Below are 17,738 nucleotides of genomic sequence, written 5' to 3' on the forward strand. Positions count from 1 at the left end.
GGTGTCCGTTTGGGAATGTGGCATCCATCCATTGAAGCAATGACTCTCAAAATCCCAACTAGAATGCTTGGCCAGCTGCTAAGTATATGGGCTATTGTACATAGCTAATAATAGGTCAGTTGATCTAACAGCTTCGAATGTGCCACATGGCTTCGCAAGATTTTAGAGTTTCATAAAATGCTATGATGCTGGCCAAGTAATGAAGGCCTCAAATTTCTCAGAGATTTAACATGCCTACTCACTTATTGGCCATGAGATGTGGATATTTGTCTACAGTATCGCAATGCTTTTCATTCCTAGGTGCATAATCTTGTTGATGATTGTTTGATCACACAATCATTTTTACAAAAGGGGTTTGTACATGGGCAATGTGTAAAAGGAGTGCCCAAGGATGGGCACTCCATTTTTGAATGATCTCACAATGGGCAGCTGCTCCTCCCATGAATGTTTTTACACTTTGGGCCGTGTGTAAAGAGTCTGTTTTTGGACTGGAATCTGTGATGTGGACTTGGAATATGCGACGAAAAGGTGGCCCAAGTGAATGTAGAACGCTTGCTTTCAATCAAGAAAATCTCATTTGCATCGAGGATACTTGGCCTCTCGTGAGCGCGCGTGGCGTGACGCCCGTGAGCGATGTCGCTCTTGCACTGCCCCGTGACAATGGGAACGCTGCGAACCCTGCTTCTTCACAGCGCACCAGAATCTGCCATCTTCAGTTTTGTAGCCAAGCTCAACGTGCTCTGCAACAGTTGATTCTTGGGGTTCAGGCCTAATGGTCTGGTTTTTGGCTTTCTCATGGAAACGACGCTCTTTTGCTCATCATTGAATCATCTTCAGACTGGGCTCAAGCAAATATCCAGCGCGCCAGAACAGGATGTCTTGACGTGTAATCTAGCCAGCTGCCTCGGTGCGAGTTGGCCACAATGGGAAAGGAGTTTGGATAATAAATGTAGGAGGAGGAAGTCCATTGGCTTTCAAAATGTAAGAAGTGAGAAAATACGATGTCAAGCGGTCGAAACAGAAACGGAGAGCACAAGCGATTTCACGTCCGAAAGCGCTGGAATAGAGGGACATGAGTTGTTTGGAAAGTCATCTCAAGGGTGGCCACTTCCTTTCGGTGCCACTATTAGAGATAACGGGGTTAATTTCGCAATTCACTCTAGTGCAGCAACATCAGTCTCGCTTTGCCTCTTCACGCAATCTGATCTACAAGAGGTGCTGTTCGAAGTTTCCCGTCTTGATACTCTATGCACGTGTGCTGTAGTTGTTGTTTTATGGCGATCCTTGACACGTGGCAAGGAAGGAGTAGGAATGCGACAAAGCAGGAGAATGCTATTGACACCTTAGGCTTGACGTACAGTGCGCGGTAAATTAGACACCTTGATCGCTAGTTTGGACAACCAGTGGTTTTGAGGCACACTGCCGTAGAAACGAGGGAGGAGGCCGTCTTTGGATGGCTAGCTTAAATATTAGCTCTGGATGGCTAACTGGGTACTTCAACAAAGTTTAATGTGAATATATCTATAGCTTTGCACGGCTCAATATTACGTCGACAACGTTTCACCTTACTCACATGAAGTACTCAGTGTTTCGCCGATCAAGGGGACATATGTAACGGATTTTAGGTGATAACTGCTCAGCCTTTACAGTAGTTTAAAAACGCAACTATCATAAGCAACAGCGACAGCCTCAGCAAGCACGGGTGGGGATCGAAACAGGTTAAGAATGTGATGTTACCGTAGTGCATAAATAATCACCAATGCTCTTCAAATTTATGCTGAAATTAATGAAATTTGATGTTTTAGAGGTCCTTCATGAATCTTTTGTAAGGAAAATCTTGCCCTTGTAACCTGGTAATCTATTTTCTGGCTGAATCGTGAGGAACGTATAAAAGCGTATTCAATCTCAAGAACGATTTCAATTTCCATGGACGAACAAAACATATCTGGTTTCTGAGGAGGTATGTCACAAATCGAGAGCTCATATTTTGCGTAGCGTGTGAAGGTCAGAGGGAGAGGAATCACCTGATTACCTCAGGAGCGTGAAAAGCCTTTGAGCTAAAGTTGCAGCAGTTGAGGAGAAACTGGAACACAAGGATCTCAGCGTCATCATGATCAGCTCTCTTCCAGAATCTTTCGGATTGTTTTCCATGTCTTTGGCATGCATCTCCAGCTTTCAAAGACAGTGCCCTTAGTGAGGACAAATGAGTGCTCTGTACAACACAAAGGCAAAGGAAAATTTCAGAAAAAGGCTGCTCCTGAGATGAAGGATTGAGCTAAGGAGAATCGTTTAAATCAGGGATTCTCTTCACAAGAATCAAGTGGTTAAATACTTTTCAAGGTCACTAAGAATGTGATTGCAGAAAATATGAATTTGAGAGGGGAATTCAAATCTAAGCCTAAGTACTGTCAGTCTTCAAAGATGACGTAATGATGGCCATAGCATTGTAGCTTAAAATATATTTATGGGTTTGTAATAAGGGTGGGGATGCTTCACCCACTCATATTTTGGGATTTGATGTAAAGGCCTTTTATTGGTCTCATTGGTCTCATAAATCTGTTTGGTCTTTTGTGGATCATGCCCACACCCACACCCACTCCCAAGAGGGAAAGGTGAGGTGAAAAGTCTGCACCCTCTCCCTTGCAATAGGGAGAAGCCTAATTTACTCCCTCTCCTACTAACTGCTGACTGAATTAGAGATAGAATTGAAAGAAGCACACACAAAACATGTGGTAAATGCTGTGGGGGTGTTTGTGAAACTGAGGTGGGATTGGGTTGCAACAGCCCCCCCTTCGAAGAAAGATTTTAGGACAGCTGGCTGACTGGTTCTGTGGCCTGTCTTCGTATTCTTTCATTGAATAGGGATGGGACAGACTGGCCCAACGTGCTGTTAGACCGACCTGTCAGCCGACATGGCTGTCTGTAGTGTGAATGACATCAGCACCTAATTGCTGTTGTGCCTCCGGATGATGTCAGCAGAGTGCATACTGTTAGAGAACAACAGAGGGTATGCACAGCGGAAGCTAACCCAGAGTGAGAGTTATGGAGCCCAGGAACTCACACAGTGGTATATTCAAATCCAAACTTCTTATCCTTAAGTGTGTAGTTCAATAGATGTGCAGTAAGTAAATAGACAATACACAAAAGAGAGTTCTAGAACCAGCAAAACATATATTTCTGTCCAATGTGGCACAATGCAAAAACTGTCCAGTGTACCACCCTCTATCAGTACAAGTGCTGACCAGATGTCGACCCCTGTACATAAACAAGGCTGTTCTCCTACCTCGGCACTTCCAAAACACTTGGCCTGTGGTGCTCTCCTAGAGCTTATGTGGGCCTCATGTTTGTGCCCTGCAATCATACCTCCCTGCTGCTCCTATGGACAACCAATAATGAGGCAGTGCTTGCTGTGGTTCGTTGACCTCCCTGCTGCTCTGAATGTAGACTAAACTAAGGCACAAGTCAACTCCTTTGATCCTGTCTTCTTGCTGCTCTGAGGGCAGCCAATGGTGAAAACCTGTGAGCACCTTTGTTTTTTGCAGTCTGTAAATTCCCTTGCTGTATCAAAGTCCTCCTGGATGGTACCTTGAAGCAGGGCTGAACTGCTAGAGTGCCCATGCCTACTACATGGCAGCTTGCCACTGGCCCAGGCCCATTCTGCCCTGTCTCAGGTTGTTTCTGGGTCATTACGTGGCCCAGGCACCTTGCCAAACAGCCGCAGTTCTGCTCCTGCTTCCTTCCTTTGTGCTGGACCTGACCTGCTCCAGTTTTGTTGTACTTGCTACAACCTTGGCCCAAGCATCCGTACAGCTTTGTACACAGGCGGCTTCTGTCCCAGCCTGTTGCAGGCCCTTTCTTGGCACCTTTTCTGGCCCAACCTCCACACCTTTCTTTCGCAAGTCTGCTCCTGCCATCCACAATAGAACCATCCTAGTACACAGGTCCAGATAGAACTCCGGAATACCTAGACCATGAGCTCCAATGAGCTCTAAAGCAAATATTCTTCTGGCTTCAGCACACCCTGTCTTCCTGTAGATGTCCACTGCTTGATTGCCACTACTTGTAATGAAGCACCTCTATCTCACAAGGGCGCCTTTGACAACAAAGGCAACAAAGAATGGATGGATGCCATGAGAGCTGAGCTTGAGTCCATTCACGCCCCAGAAACTCCGCGGGTCTTTAGAAACACAATATAGCTGCTTATGCTTGGGCACTGATGATGACATAAGTGTTGCTTTGCTTGTTAAGTATGTTTTCCTTTTATTTTTCAAAAAAATTTGTTACCTCTTTTTTCTTCTCTTTCGTTTTCTCTTTTATCTTTTGTGTATATTTTTGGACTTTAGAACAACAAAAAATTTAAATTTGTACGATTGGATATATTCTAGTCTTACAAAGGTATATTGATTGCATTCATGCAAATGGCACTTGGGAGTTGTGTGACTTGCCTACAAGCAAGCGTGCTATAGGCACAAAATGGGTTTATAAGATCAAACGGGAAGCTGATGGCAGTGTTGACGGCTTCAAAGCCTGTCATGGGGACGTGAATTTCATGTGTAGGTAACCCCATGGCTACTTCCGTGGTTACTTTGGCTGAGGGGACTGGCCTAGAGGAAGCACCCAATTCCTAGAAGTCCCTAGTCCAATTCTCAGTGCACCTACTAAGCCCAAATGCTAGGAAAGTGAGGGTCTAAAGGTTAGGCCCAAGGGAAGCCAACGTTTCATTGGTTAGGAGGGTTAGGACTTTAATGTGGGGGGCAAACCAAATGTTCCATTGGTGAGGAGGTTTAGAGCTTTAATGAGGGGGCCACCTGGCAGCCCCTCATGCACTACCTACCACCTCCAATTTCCTTTCTCCTCTTCCAACGTTACGGGATGAACTCTCTCACGCTTTTGAAGGTCTAAGGTTGTTTTGGCATGCCTTCCAGGGTCCGACTCCACGCATTTTTGTCTTGCACGAATCCCGAGCCAGCCCGTACGGCTGTACGGACTGCAGCAACTAAATTCAATGCCTCCGTACGGACTGTACGGAGCCTGAGAAGCTTGCTATATGGACCTGGAAGATTAGCCCTTCTATTCTTGCCCTGCCTCTTCACCCTTGAACCTCGCCCTTCTGTCTTTTCCTTCTTTCTTCATTTCTCTCATTCTCTCTCCTCTATCCGTGACTGGGAGCCTAGATAGGGGGAAGGCACGAAATCAGAGCTCGCCCCTCCTCCATGGACAGCGGGTATGGAAGTTTGGTTTCCTATTTGACTTGCATTTGCTATTTTGGAAGCTTGCTGTTTTGCATTTTGTTGTTTGGAGCTCTTTCTGGGCCCTACAGGTTGTAAGAAAATACACAGTCATAGAGGGTGTGCCTGGGTGGTGTCAGAGAGACAGATTGGTTGTAGTTCTATGCCTTGAGGCTATTTGAGCACTTCTGGGGATTTGCATTGATGCCTTGTCACAGTCAGGTGTCACAGTTGTTGAGAAATGCCTTAGTTTTGACCCTGGCACTTGGGTACTAGTGGTGCACTAGAATTGGATGCAGGTAGAGGCCAAGTCTTGGCTCTGGTAGTGGAAAATGCAAGCAGAACATTATAAGGGTGCACCCTTATAGCAGGATTCCACTTTTGAAGAATTAAATAAATACCAAAAGGGCGCCAAAGTGTTTGGGGCCAGTGTGGTGTCTCGTGTTTGGTGCCATTGAGCAGGGGCACTCTAGCCTCCGTCCAGTTTCTTTTTCAAAGTTGTTTCTAAGTGGTTTTGTACTTAATGAAGTGGATGCAATGTTATGCTCTAGCCGAGATAGCATGACCTCGGAAAGATCGGTGGGCATTTTCTCTTAGATGACCGACTTTTGTAATATTTAATGTGCGTAAATAAAATGGTCAAGAGAAGTAATTGCCAAGGTCCTAGGTGAGGGTGAAATGGCATTGACTAGGTGGTTTTGAGTGCTAAGGCCTAGGTGCACCTAAATGTGCAATAATGTCAAGGGGCAAATGGTTTGAATGTGCCCCAAGAGAGGGGTAAATGGTGCACCAAGTGAAAAAGGCTAAAATGATGACATGTGGCAAGGGGGAACCATCTAGGGAGATGAGGGTCTTGTGGATATGCATGGAAAAAAACGAAATACGTATCTATTGAAAATTGCGATCCACGAGAGTATGGCTGGGAGGAACAATTGAGATGCCATCGCCCGTGATCTAAAAGAGAGTCAGAATAGAGAATGTGTCAATTGGTATCAGAGCTCAAGGCAAGGAAAGAGATCAAGGGAAGAGAGACGAGCTAGGTGACGGAAGATAGGCGTGGAGCGCAGAGGCGACGCAAGGTTATCATTTGCATCGCCTGTTCGTGACGTGCGAGGGACGGGAGGATCGGTGGCCGTGACGAAGACCTCCGTGGCGGGTGATAATCGGCTGTCCGTGACGGGGAACCTTCGTGGTGGCGGAGGATTTCGAGCAAGTGTTGACGGGCGTCTCAGGTGGACGTTCTGCTGCGACGACGTGGCGTAGGATTGACGGACATTTACGCAGGCCTTCCTCCATCAAAACGTGGTCCATCAACGAGCCTACGGGAATTCGGTCAGTCAGCGAATTCTAGGCCTAGACCTCCCTGGTGGAGTATCGACGGGCGACTACGTGGAGTCAACTGAAGGCGGAATGGGGCGAAGACCTGCGTATCATAGTTGACGTGACAGATTTGCACACAGGGAAAATAAGGAAGCGAGAGGCACACAAATTATCAATTTTTTCCTTCGAGCTTGTCTCAGAGCAAAGCGTGCATACTCAGTCTGCGTGGAGCTTCCAGGGAGCATTTTTTTTCTCCTCTATACAAATTTTGAGCTGCTGTCGATTTGTTTTCTACAACAGAGGCTGTCGTTTAAATTCCTGCATAACAAAAGGGAAATCTGAAAAAAAAAAATCCATTTTCCCTTGTGAAACTATGGAGGCAGAGGGACAAAATTCTAGAGTGAATCCTAGTGAGTCTAGAGCACGGTCTACACAACAAATGTCACATTACACAACACCTACTTTGGTCGGTAGGATTTCGGTATTAGAAGATGCTTTACAGCAAATTATGAACCAGCAGCTTCAAGTGAATGCTGGTCAGAATGAGATTAGGGAGATGGTGCAAGCCTTGTCGGCTAGACCATCTAGAATTGATAAGGGCAAAGCTCCAGCAGAGCTAGAGCCCATTATACATTCATCAGAGCACGCGAGGGTCAAAGTGCCTAATATTGCTAATTATAGACCGGAGAAGTACGCTGGTTGGATGACAAAGCGCAGTTCTGATGTGATTGAGGTTTGGTTACACGAGTGGGAAGAAGCCTTCGCCATTTGTGAAATTAGATCTGATCTAAAGAAAATCCTGGAGGCCACTCACCTGTTTATTGAGGCAGTGGATAGATGGTGGATAAAGCAACAGAAGAATCAAGTTGCTCCTACCACCTGGGAAGGGTTTAAAGCTGAATTTAAGAAACACTTTCTTCCACTTGAGCTTGGGATGCTTACAGAAATCTTCGTCAGAGGAGTCTGTCGGTGGCAGAGTACACTGACAAATTCAGGGAATGTGTCATGAAAATAACAGACCCTCTCCCTATGTCGGTTCAGTTAAAAGACTATATCTATGGACTGAACGACAAGATCAAAATGGAAGTTCGGGCTAAATATGTGACGACATTAGATGAATCTATTGCAGTAGCCCTGAACTATGAGGATGCCAGAGGCAGACCTAGTGGATTTGTGCAACAAGGACTCAGTATGAGTACCCGAAAAAAGGGGGATTTCAGAGGAAATGGACTTCAAAGACAAGTGTCTCGCAGCCAAGTGGCCAAACCAAGCAGGTGAAGCCGGTTGAGGGACCAGCAAAAACAAGTACCACCGTTAGGGTGAAAAGGAAAATAACTCCAATGGCAGCCCGGGCTTGGTCAAAGTCCTCGTTGACCCCTGAACAAAAAGAAAAAGCTAGAAAAGAAGGATTGTGCTTCGGCTTCCTTCAGTGACATCAGTGGAAAGATTATCCACTGAATAAAGACCGTCGCACGGCTAATATGATAATATCTGAATGCGACGTGGAAATGCAGGAGAGTCCCAATGCGGAACATATGCAAATGCAATTGGCGGGACCTTCTCTGAGGTTAGTACCTGTGTTGTTGAGTGTGTCTGTTACTAAGTTAGTAAGCGGTGCACCTGATAACATCCTTTCTAAGCCCGCAGCAACGGGGTATACGGTTTTTGATGAGCCCAAGTTGATTAAAATGAAAGGGCAAGTAGCCAGTCATGATGTGATTGTGTTGTTTGACTCAGCGTCAACACACAATGTAATCAACTCGAAGCTTATTAAGAGGCTCAAGTTGAAAACCAGTCCGTCTGACTATGCTTATACAGTCAGGATGGCGGACGGAAGTTCAACTGAAGTATGGGACCAGAGGGTCACCCAGTTGGAACTTCGAATTCAGGACTATGTTGAGAAGCTGGACTTTGAATTGACCAGACTTGCTCATGCAGATATAGCCCTAGGCATGGCTTGGCATTTTCGGAAAAATCCAGCCATTGATTGGAAGAAGCATATTTACCAGTTCAAGATGAACGGGGTAGAAGATGTTTTGCGAGGTGAGAAGGATTTACCTCGAGGACCACTGATTTCAGCCATGGAAATTCGGAGGACTCCGAAAGAGTTTCTGTGTCTGTGTATAGCATCGGTAGAGTCGATTGATGATGCATCGACTAGTACTGAGGCTACCCAAGATGGGAAGATGGCCGAGTTGGATAAACAGATATCAGAGAAGTTCTCTGAATGTTTTAGGGATGAACTACCTTATGGGTTACCTCCAGAGCGGAAAGTTCAGCATAAAATTGAACTGATCCCGGGAGAAGAAACCTGTAAATAGACCTCCCTATAGAATGAGTTTTACTGAAGAGGCGGAGGTGCGTAGACAACTGGAAGAATACCTCAAGTTGGGGCAGATTCAACCAAGTTTCTCACCTTTTGCTTCGTCAGTGATATTAAAGAAGAAAAAGGATGATACGTTTCGCCTCTGTATAGATTACAGAGCATTGAATAATATCACTGTTAAGCACAGGTATCCGATGGCTCGGATTGATGATTTGCTAGATGCATTACATGGAGCCATGATTGTCAGCAAGATAGATCTTAAGTGTGGCTACCATCAGATCTGGATTAGAGCCGAGGATGTGCATAAAACCACTTTCAGAGGCAGGTTTGGTCATTACGAGTTTTTGGTAATGCCCTTTGGACCTACCAATGCTCCAGCGACATTTGTCATGCTTATGAACGATTTGCTACATCCGTATATCGGAAAGTTTGTAGTACATTTTATTGACGATATTCTGATATTCAGTAAAAGTATTACTGAGCATCGTGAACACTTAAGAATAGTGTTCAGTACTTTGAGGAAAGCCAGTCTTTATGTCAATAAAAAGAAAACTATACTGTGTATGGTTAGGCTTGATTATTTAGGATTCATAATTACTCCACAGGGGCTTAGAAATGGATCCGAAGAAAGTGGCTGCGATACTAACTTGGCCAATCCCTCAGAGTCTGACCGCGTTGCGATCATTCTTGGGATTTGTCCAGTTTTATAGAAGGCATATCAAAGGATATTCTGGAATAGTATCGCCATTGATTGATCTGACCTCAGATAGAGTACCTTTTATTTGGAGACAGAATCAACAAGAAAGTTTTAACATCATAAAACAAGCTGTGGTCATAGGACCGGTGTTAAAAATAGTTGATCCCCAGAAATCTTTGTTCCTAGAAACCGATGCAAGTGGCATTGTGGTAGGAGTAGTCCTCCTTCAAGAGGGAAGGCCAGTAGCCTTTGAAAGCAAGAAGCTTTCTTCCTCTTAAAGGAATTGGCCAACTCATGAATTGGAGTTGTATGCTGTTATCCATGCTTTGAAAACATGGAGGCATTATTTGTATGGTTCAGAGTTTTATGTGGATGTGGATCATGATACTCTGAAACATTTCTGTAAATAGCCTGACTTGAGGGGCCGCCAAGCTAGGTGGGCAGAGCTCATGCAGGAGTTTAATCTAACGATTCGGTACCGAAGAGGAAAAGATAATAAGGTGGCTGATGGGTTGTCTCGCATTATGCACAACCTGAGTTTCACGGTATTAGAGAGTGCTCTAATGATCGAGATCAGAGAAACTCAAAAGATGGACGAGTTTGTCCAGAGCTTACGGCCTAAGGCTCATGTGTTAAAACCCGGGGAAAATGAAAAGGATGACCTGGCATCCAGAAAAGGCCAAACTTATGCAAGATATACCATAAGGGATGGTATGCTAGTTAGAAATGGCAAGGTTGTAGTACCTAGTCAGAATGATCTCAGGCAGAGAGTCATTCGACAGTGCCATGATATCCGATGTGCGGGGCACCCGGGAGTCGAGAAAACATATGATCTCGTGAAGCGAGATTTCTTTTAGCCAAAGATGAAAAAGCATATTCATGAATATGTGACACGGTGTTTCTCGTGTCAAGTAAGTAAGGTCGAGCGGGTGAAGCCACCCGGACTTTTACAGCCCTTGGAAGTACCACTAAGCAAGTGGGAGAGCATTTCCATGGATTTTATTGTAGGGCTGCCTGCGACACAAGGAGGGTATGATTCTATCGTTGTGATGGTTGATCGTATAACCAAGATGGCTCACTTCATTCCGACTAGGGAGTCTGTTAGTGCCCCGCAAGTGGCGGATTTGTTTATTAGACATATATTTCGTCTGCATGGATTGCCTAGATCCATAGTGTCAGACAGAGATGTCAGATTTACCGGTCATTTTTGGACGGCGGTATTTGAGACACTAAGGACTGAGTTGGGAATGAGTAGTGGGGATCATCTTGAGACAGATGGTCAAACGAAGAGAGTCAACCAGACTTTAGAGGATATGCTGAGAGCATATGTGTCATTGAGGCAACATACGTGGGACAAGTGGTTGCCATTGTTGGAGTTTGCCTACAATGATAGAAAACATTCATCTACCGTGTTCAGTCCGTTTGAGCTGAACTATGGTTATAGACCAACTAATCCAACTATAGTTGGAGTACCTCAGAAAGTGCCTAGTGCCGCGAACTTTGTGGTTCAGATGTGGGAGATGCTAGCACTTGCGAGAGCTAATATCCGCCAGGCTATGGATAGTAGAGCCAAGGTGTATGCGGATGAGAGCCGGATGAGAGCCGGTCTATAAGAGTATTTAAGGAAGGAGAAAAAGTTTTTCTGAGAGTTCCTTCGCACTCAAAGTCGTTGACTTTAGGAGAGTGTGCTAAGTTATCACCTCGATACTGTGGGCCGTGGTTAAGTCTGAAAAGAATAGGCAAGGTAGCCTATAAATTAGAATTGCCACCGGGGTGTAAGGTGCACCCAGTGTTTCATGTTTCTCGTTTAAAGAAATTTTTGCATATTGGTGACTCACTAATCGAAGGTGTGGTTTTGTTTCAGGAGGTAGAGGATAATGCAAGACGCAAACCAACAAGAATCCTGGACCGGGGAACAATGCAAATACGAAATCGGAAGATACCCACGGTGTTGGTTGCATGGCATGGTCAGCCTCTATCGGAAGCTACCTGGGAATCCATATACCAGTTACGGAGAGTGTTCCCAGATTTCATCATCGAGGACGCTGATGCTTGAAGAGGGAAGGAATGTTATGCTCTAGCCGAGATAGCATGACCTCGGAAAGATCGGTGGGCATTTTCTCTTAGATGACCGACTTTTGTAATATTTAATGTGCGTAAATAAAATGGTCAAGAGAAGTAACTGCCAAGGTCCTAGGTGAGGGTGAAATGGCATTAACTAGGTGGTTCTGAGTGCTAAGGCCTAGGTGCACCTAAATGTGCAATAATGCCAAGGGGCAAATGGTTTTAATGTGTCCCAAGAGAGGGGTAAATGGTGCACCAAGTGAAAAAGGCTAAAATGATGACATGTGGCAAGGGGGAACCATCTAGGGAGATGAGGGTCTTGTGGATATGCATGGAAAAAAACGAAATACGTATCTATTGAAAATTGCGATCCACGAGAGTATGGCTGGGAGGAACAATTGAGATGCCATCGCCCGTGATCTAAAAGAGAGTCAGAATAGAGAATGTGTCATGCAAGATATGCAGTGTGGCTGTAAATGACGTGGATGTTAAGCTAGTCATGGTTTATTGCCCTGTAGTTAATTGAAGGCCCGTTTCAGTGGTTCTATTGCTGGGATAGTCACGATCTTCCTACAGAGGTGAGCCCTGAGGAAAGCTCCCATTGCATCTTTGTTACAGCCATATCAATAGCAAGCATGTCACACCGTGAGAGGTCCTTGATTATCTCAAAGCAAGAGGAAGATAGGCGGTGAGATAGCTTTGAGGAGCAGCACAACACCAGTGAGGGTGAAGAAGAACAGAATGATGAGGGATAGCATGTTCTTTTGGGGCATGCCATTGAGGTATCCCAAGATGAAGCTGATGAAGCAGAAGAACTAGATGCAAACGCCCTCTTCAAGATTAAATTTGGTAAGTGCAATGGGCACTTTGACACAGTTAACCCAGAATTTGGCTGAGATACTGGATGCCCCTCCCCTGAGCAAAAAGGCAGCCAAGAAGTGCAGAAAGCAAAGGCTAGGCATAATGATGCACCTCCAAGTGGACAGCCACCCGTGACTCCACCTGTAATGCCCTCCGTTGCTATGGGAATGCTCCACAAAGCAACAATTTTCAGTCAGCAAATGCCAACATAATGTATCTAAACATAGGGATGCAGCTTGGAATGCAGATGGGGATGCCGGGACTGCTTAGTGGTTCCGCGAATATGCCACAGATGCAGGGAATGGGACCTGGAATGGTCAATCCAGCTATGGGAGTTGGCAGTAATGCATAGAGCTTGGGCCAGATGATGCCATCTCCTTATTTGCAGCCACCTGTGTATGACAACATTGCACCCAAGGGCAAATTGAAAGACTACAAAGAGGCTGGGGCTGCTGTAAAGTTTGAGACATTCAATGCGACTCAGGACAGATTGAAAGCATTGACTTTTGTGCAACAATTTGACGCTGCCTATGCCGGTGGGAACTTCACGGAGTCATCAAAGGTTAGGAAGGCAGCCACATTTCTCAAGGGCAATGCACTTCAAGGGTGGACCAATTTGCTTTTGCAGGGTAAAGCCCCTAACACTTGGGTTGAGTTCACACAAGTTTTCTCATCTGCTTGGCTCACCACCACTTTTGAAGTATAAGTTCCGCGAAAATGTAAGAACCTCGAAGAGTACAATAAAAAGTTTTGGGAAGCCTTGCTGCCCGTGAGCTCTTACAAGCGTGTGGAGCTGTCCGAACAGATCGAGATATATTGTTGTGGGCTGCCAAAGGAAATTTGGGACTACTGCACCAAAACCAAAGTCTCCAATATGTCCCAACTGATAGAAAATGCCACGACTGCTTATGCCCTCTTGCAGGGGAAAACTTTGGGCTTCAAGGGCAGCCACCAGGAAGCACAAAAGTTTAGGGGCAGCAAGCAGGGAGGCCATAAGCTTTTCAGAAGATTTGAACAGCCTGTCAAGTCTAGATCAGACCGCTCTATTCTTCTTTGATCTAGGCGTTAGAGCCAATTTTATATTGCTAGAGCTGGCTGGAAAATTGGGCATAAGGGCAGAAGAGATGGGGCCACTATGTGACGCAAATATGGCTTGCCCAGGGCAGAGTGAGTCGGTTACACCGATCATTGGGAAGCTCCGCATGCACATTTTGAGCTACATCTACACTGAGGAGTTCTACATTATGCCGCTGAATGGGTGTGATGTTTTGCTTGGTATACCTTGGCACCACATGAAGGGAGCAGTTTTGGACGCAAGAAACATAAGTCTAACTTTGGCTCACCGAGGGAAGACTTATGGCTTGGATGCTACACTGAAGGGAGAATCTATTCTAGTTGTATTGGCTTCGGCCATTTCAAATGTAATGAAAAAGCATCTTTGTGCATACTTGGTTTTTGCAAGTGAAAAACAGCAAGCAAAAGAAAATTCTGACTTTTCTAAGCTGGATAAATAGAGGACAGATTTCCTTTTTCGGTCTTGCAAATGTTTTTCTGACTCCCTACCATAGGAATTACCCACAGAATTCCGTGAGGAACATGCCATAGATGTAATTCCAAGTAGGAGCCCGCCAACAAGTCTCCTAATAATGTTAGTGCAGCCCAGCAGAAGGAGATAATGAATCAAGTAAAGGATCTCTTGGAGAAGGGGCTAACTCAGCTCAGCTCCTCGCCCTTTTGTTTCCCAATCTTGCTTATGCAAAAGAAGGATGGCTCGTGGAGGATGTGCATAGATTATAGGGCTTTGAATAAGATAACCATTAAGAATAGATCCCCGATACCAAGGATTGATGATATCTTGGATAGGTTAGAGGGGTCTGCAATGTTCAGCCGGATAGATTTGAAAAGTGGCTACCATTAGATCAAGATACAACTTGAGGATGTGCAGAAGATAAGTTTCAGGACCACATTTGGCTTGTATGAATTTCTCGTGATGCCATTTGGGTTGACTAATGCACCTGCCACCTTCGATCGGATGATGGACAGAATCTTTAGAGAGCACAGAGCTTTTGTCGGGACATTCTTTGATGACATCATAGTGCTCTCTAGGAACGAGGCAGAGCACAACGAAATCCACTTTTTGGGGCACATAATATCTAAGGAAGGAGTCAGGGTGGTTCCTGTCAAAGTGAAAGCCATACGGAATTGGCCACCGTTGAAAAACATCCATGAAATACGGAGCTTTCTTGGCTTATGCTCGTACTACAAGCGGTTCCGCATGCCCTATAGAAGAAAGGAGTGTCTTTCAGATGAGGTACTAAGGAAATTGCATCTTTCGCAGAGCTTAAGGAGAAGCTATGCTTTGATCCCGTCATAATCTTGCCAGACTTACGCAAGCCCTTTGCTTTCGAGTGGGAACAACATAGGAGGAGTACTTATGCAGGACGGTAGAGTGGTTGCGCATGAGAGCAATGTGCTCACCGATGCTGAGATGAATTTTGGGATAAACAAATGGCAGCTATCATACATGCTCTTTTTACTTGGAAGCATTACCTCTTAGGGGCCTATTTTTATGTCCAGATGGATCACCAATCCTTGAGGTATTGAAGATGAGTCAGTCCAAGTACATTGGGCAGCTCTAACACCGCTTCTAGTTTGAGGATTGTACTTCTACACCATTGGAGCATGGCTTATGTTTCTCCTCAAAAGATGGGTGTGGCCCATTTGATGCCACCCTTTATATCAACAGGCTATGGGCTGCCTCATTTATTTATGTTATACTCGCCTTGATCCCTCTCCTAGTTGAGCAGATACATGCACAAGCCCAGCACATAGCATTGGCAAGCAGTGAAGTGGGTCTTTCGTTACTTGAAGGTCACACAAAATTTGGGACTGTTCTATGGTGCTGCGTCTCCACTGGTCTTGCATGCTTTCACGGACAGTGGCTGGGCAAGTTGTTATGACACGAGAGTGTCCCGCAGTGGCAATTGTTTCATGCTTGGATCTTCATGCATCTCATGGTTCAACAAGAAGTAGCCTACAATTGCTACTTCTAGTTGTGAAGCTGAGTACAAAGTACCTTTCACAGCTACAATAGAGTGTGTATGGCTCCGCAAGTTGCTAGCAGATCTTGACATCAGCTAGCCAGCTTCTATGAGCAGCTACTCTGACAGCCAGAGTGCTTTGGTGGTTGCGCATAACCGAGTGTTTTATGTGCTACAAAGCACATCGAAGTTCATTATCATTATGTTTGAGAGCGAATGTTAGCTGGAGACATATAGTTGTCCTATGTTCCCACGGAGGATATTTTATTACGTGATGATGATCTTCGTCTACTATCAAGGTTGCTATATCCATCTTGGACGAACATGTGCAACCAAGATTCCAGGTATTCCTGAGATGTTTTCAGGATACTTCAGCCATTCCATGGAGGAGGGTTTGTTTAGCCTTGGTATGTGCCTTGTAGGTTAGGTCAACTCATAGAGTTGACTTCATTGGTCAACCATATGGTTGACTTGGGGGCGATATAGGCCACCCCTTTGTACTTTCTCATTATCCATTTGCAAGTACTCACGTTTGCTTAAGCTTGTTGTTTGCTCCCTTGCACTCCACTCCCATTCCATTGCTTCCAACATCTAACAAAGAAGGCCCACAAATGATGGAGCAAGTGCCAAAATGTAGGTCCCACAAAAAATAAAAGCAACAAGAAGATGGCACCATTAAGGAGGGATGCACGGGGTTCTAAAAAGATCATAAAAGCTGCCCCAAGGTGGGCTAAAAGGAGGAAAGCTCAGCTTTTGTAAAAGTAGCTTTAGAAAACCAGGTCTATAGGCTAAGTCTATAAAGAAGAGCAGGTCTATAGGCCAAGTCTATAAAGCAGGTCTATTTTCCAAGTCTATAAAAGAAGAGCCGGTCTATAGGCCAAGTTTTTGTAAAAGTAGTTTTAGAAAAGCAGGTCTATAGGCCATGTCTATAAAAGAAGAGCGTCAATGCTCCTAGATTCATTCAAGAGTTACTTAGCTTCATGCTCTTGTGAGAGCCAGTTGTACAATGCTATTTTCTATTGCAACAAAGACCTTCGGGGAGGTCCAACCCTTATTTCTGGTAGTGTATTGTCTTCTTCCTTCCTTCTCCCAGCTCTCTTCTTTTGCTGCGAATTCCTTCTATAGCTCCCCCACATCTTCAGGCTGAATTGTGATTTATTCCAGCACCTGAGGTCCTTGTCTCTTTGCACGTATGGGTGTCCAAAGTGAGAGAGAGCTTGCTGCGATTTGTTTCCAGGGACCAGGAGTCCTGCTCTTGCTGCGATTCGGATTCCCAAGCCTTCCAGGTGCTCCAGGTTTGCTATGAACTGATCCAGGGAGCTAGAACCTGGCTGTAAATTGCCTCAGTACATAGGGCATCTAAAAGCAAAATGCTCCTCTAACTCAATCCCCTATTGATCATATAAAGTGCAGATGTGATTCTCCCTAAAGCTAGTAACATAAAAAACGCTGGAGGGCTACAACATGAACTAGGGGGCAAAATTGCATGTTGCAAGGGTGATCAATCCTATGATGACCTACAAAAGATGAGATTACCTTTAGAAAAGATCTCTCTCTCTTGAAGAAATGTTTGATACTTATTTCCACATTTATCAATTTTGTGAGACAAAGACTTGCTCAAATGCAGCTTTATTTGCAAGGAAAAGCTTTTATGAGGTGTTTGATTTGGATCCTAAGCCAACTGTATAAGCTGATTTGAAGCAGCAACTACGTGAAGTTTTGGTCCTAGTTGATCTTTTTGAGAACTACAATAAGTTACGTAGTCCTACAGCCTTCTTAGGCCCAAGCAAAGGTCTCACTTCCTCCTATACTCTCAACGCATAGTTGGTGTGATGAAACACTGAGCTGTTTGATGGAAATCCTCAAAAGGGGGAGGTGGATCCGTGTGGAGCCTAGTGGATCGATGAATCCCTCCTTTGATATCCGTTAGCAGTGATTATTGTAGAAACTGAGATTCATAGGAAGCTTGCTAGGGGCTAACCAGGTTGTGAATGTGTAACTATAAGAGATCGTCCCAGATACCTTGGTAAGCCTCGTAGTGAGTGGAAGAGATGGGGTCTCAAGGCTATAGTAAAAGGCGGCAATGTGTCCATATGGAGTCCCAAGCTCTCAAACCATCTGTGTGTACATGCATACCAACAATCCTGATCACCCTTATCTGCTAATGTCAGGGATGAGGATAGGGCCAGCTATGGTAACCC

At 45.0% G+C, this 17,738-nt stretch overlaps 1 protein-coding gene across 1 annotated transcript in view; it reads left to right on the forward strand.

Moving 5' to 3' along the window:
* The first annotated feature begins 589 nt into the window (after positions 1-589).
* The window catches only part of ISA1 (isoamylase 1), a 116,836-nt gene continuing 99,687 nt past the window's right edge, over positions 590-17,738 (forward strand). Inside the window, exon 1 of the mRNA XM_087377892.1 lies at positions 590-1,215. Within this exon, the coding sequence (XP_087234018.1) occupies positions 796-1,215 (420 nt within the window). The 5' untranslated portion in view covers positions 590-795. The remainder of the gene's footprint in view (positions 1,216-17,738) is intronic.

The sequence above is a fragment of the Dipteris shenzhenensis genome, chromosome 1, assembly GCF_047967505.1.
Source record: "Dipteris shenzhenensis isolate YYH24624 ecotype China chromosome 1, Dip_SZ_1.0, whole genome shotgun sequence".
Taxonomy (NCBI): Eukaryota; Viridiplantae; Streptophyta; class Polypodiopsida; order Gleicheniales; family Dipteridaceae; genus Dipteris; species Dipteris shenzhenensis.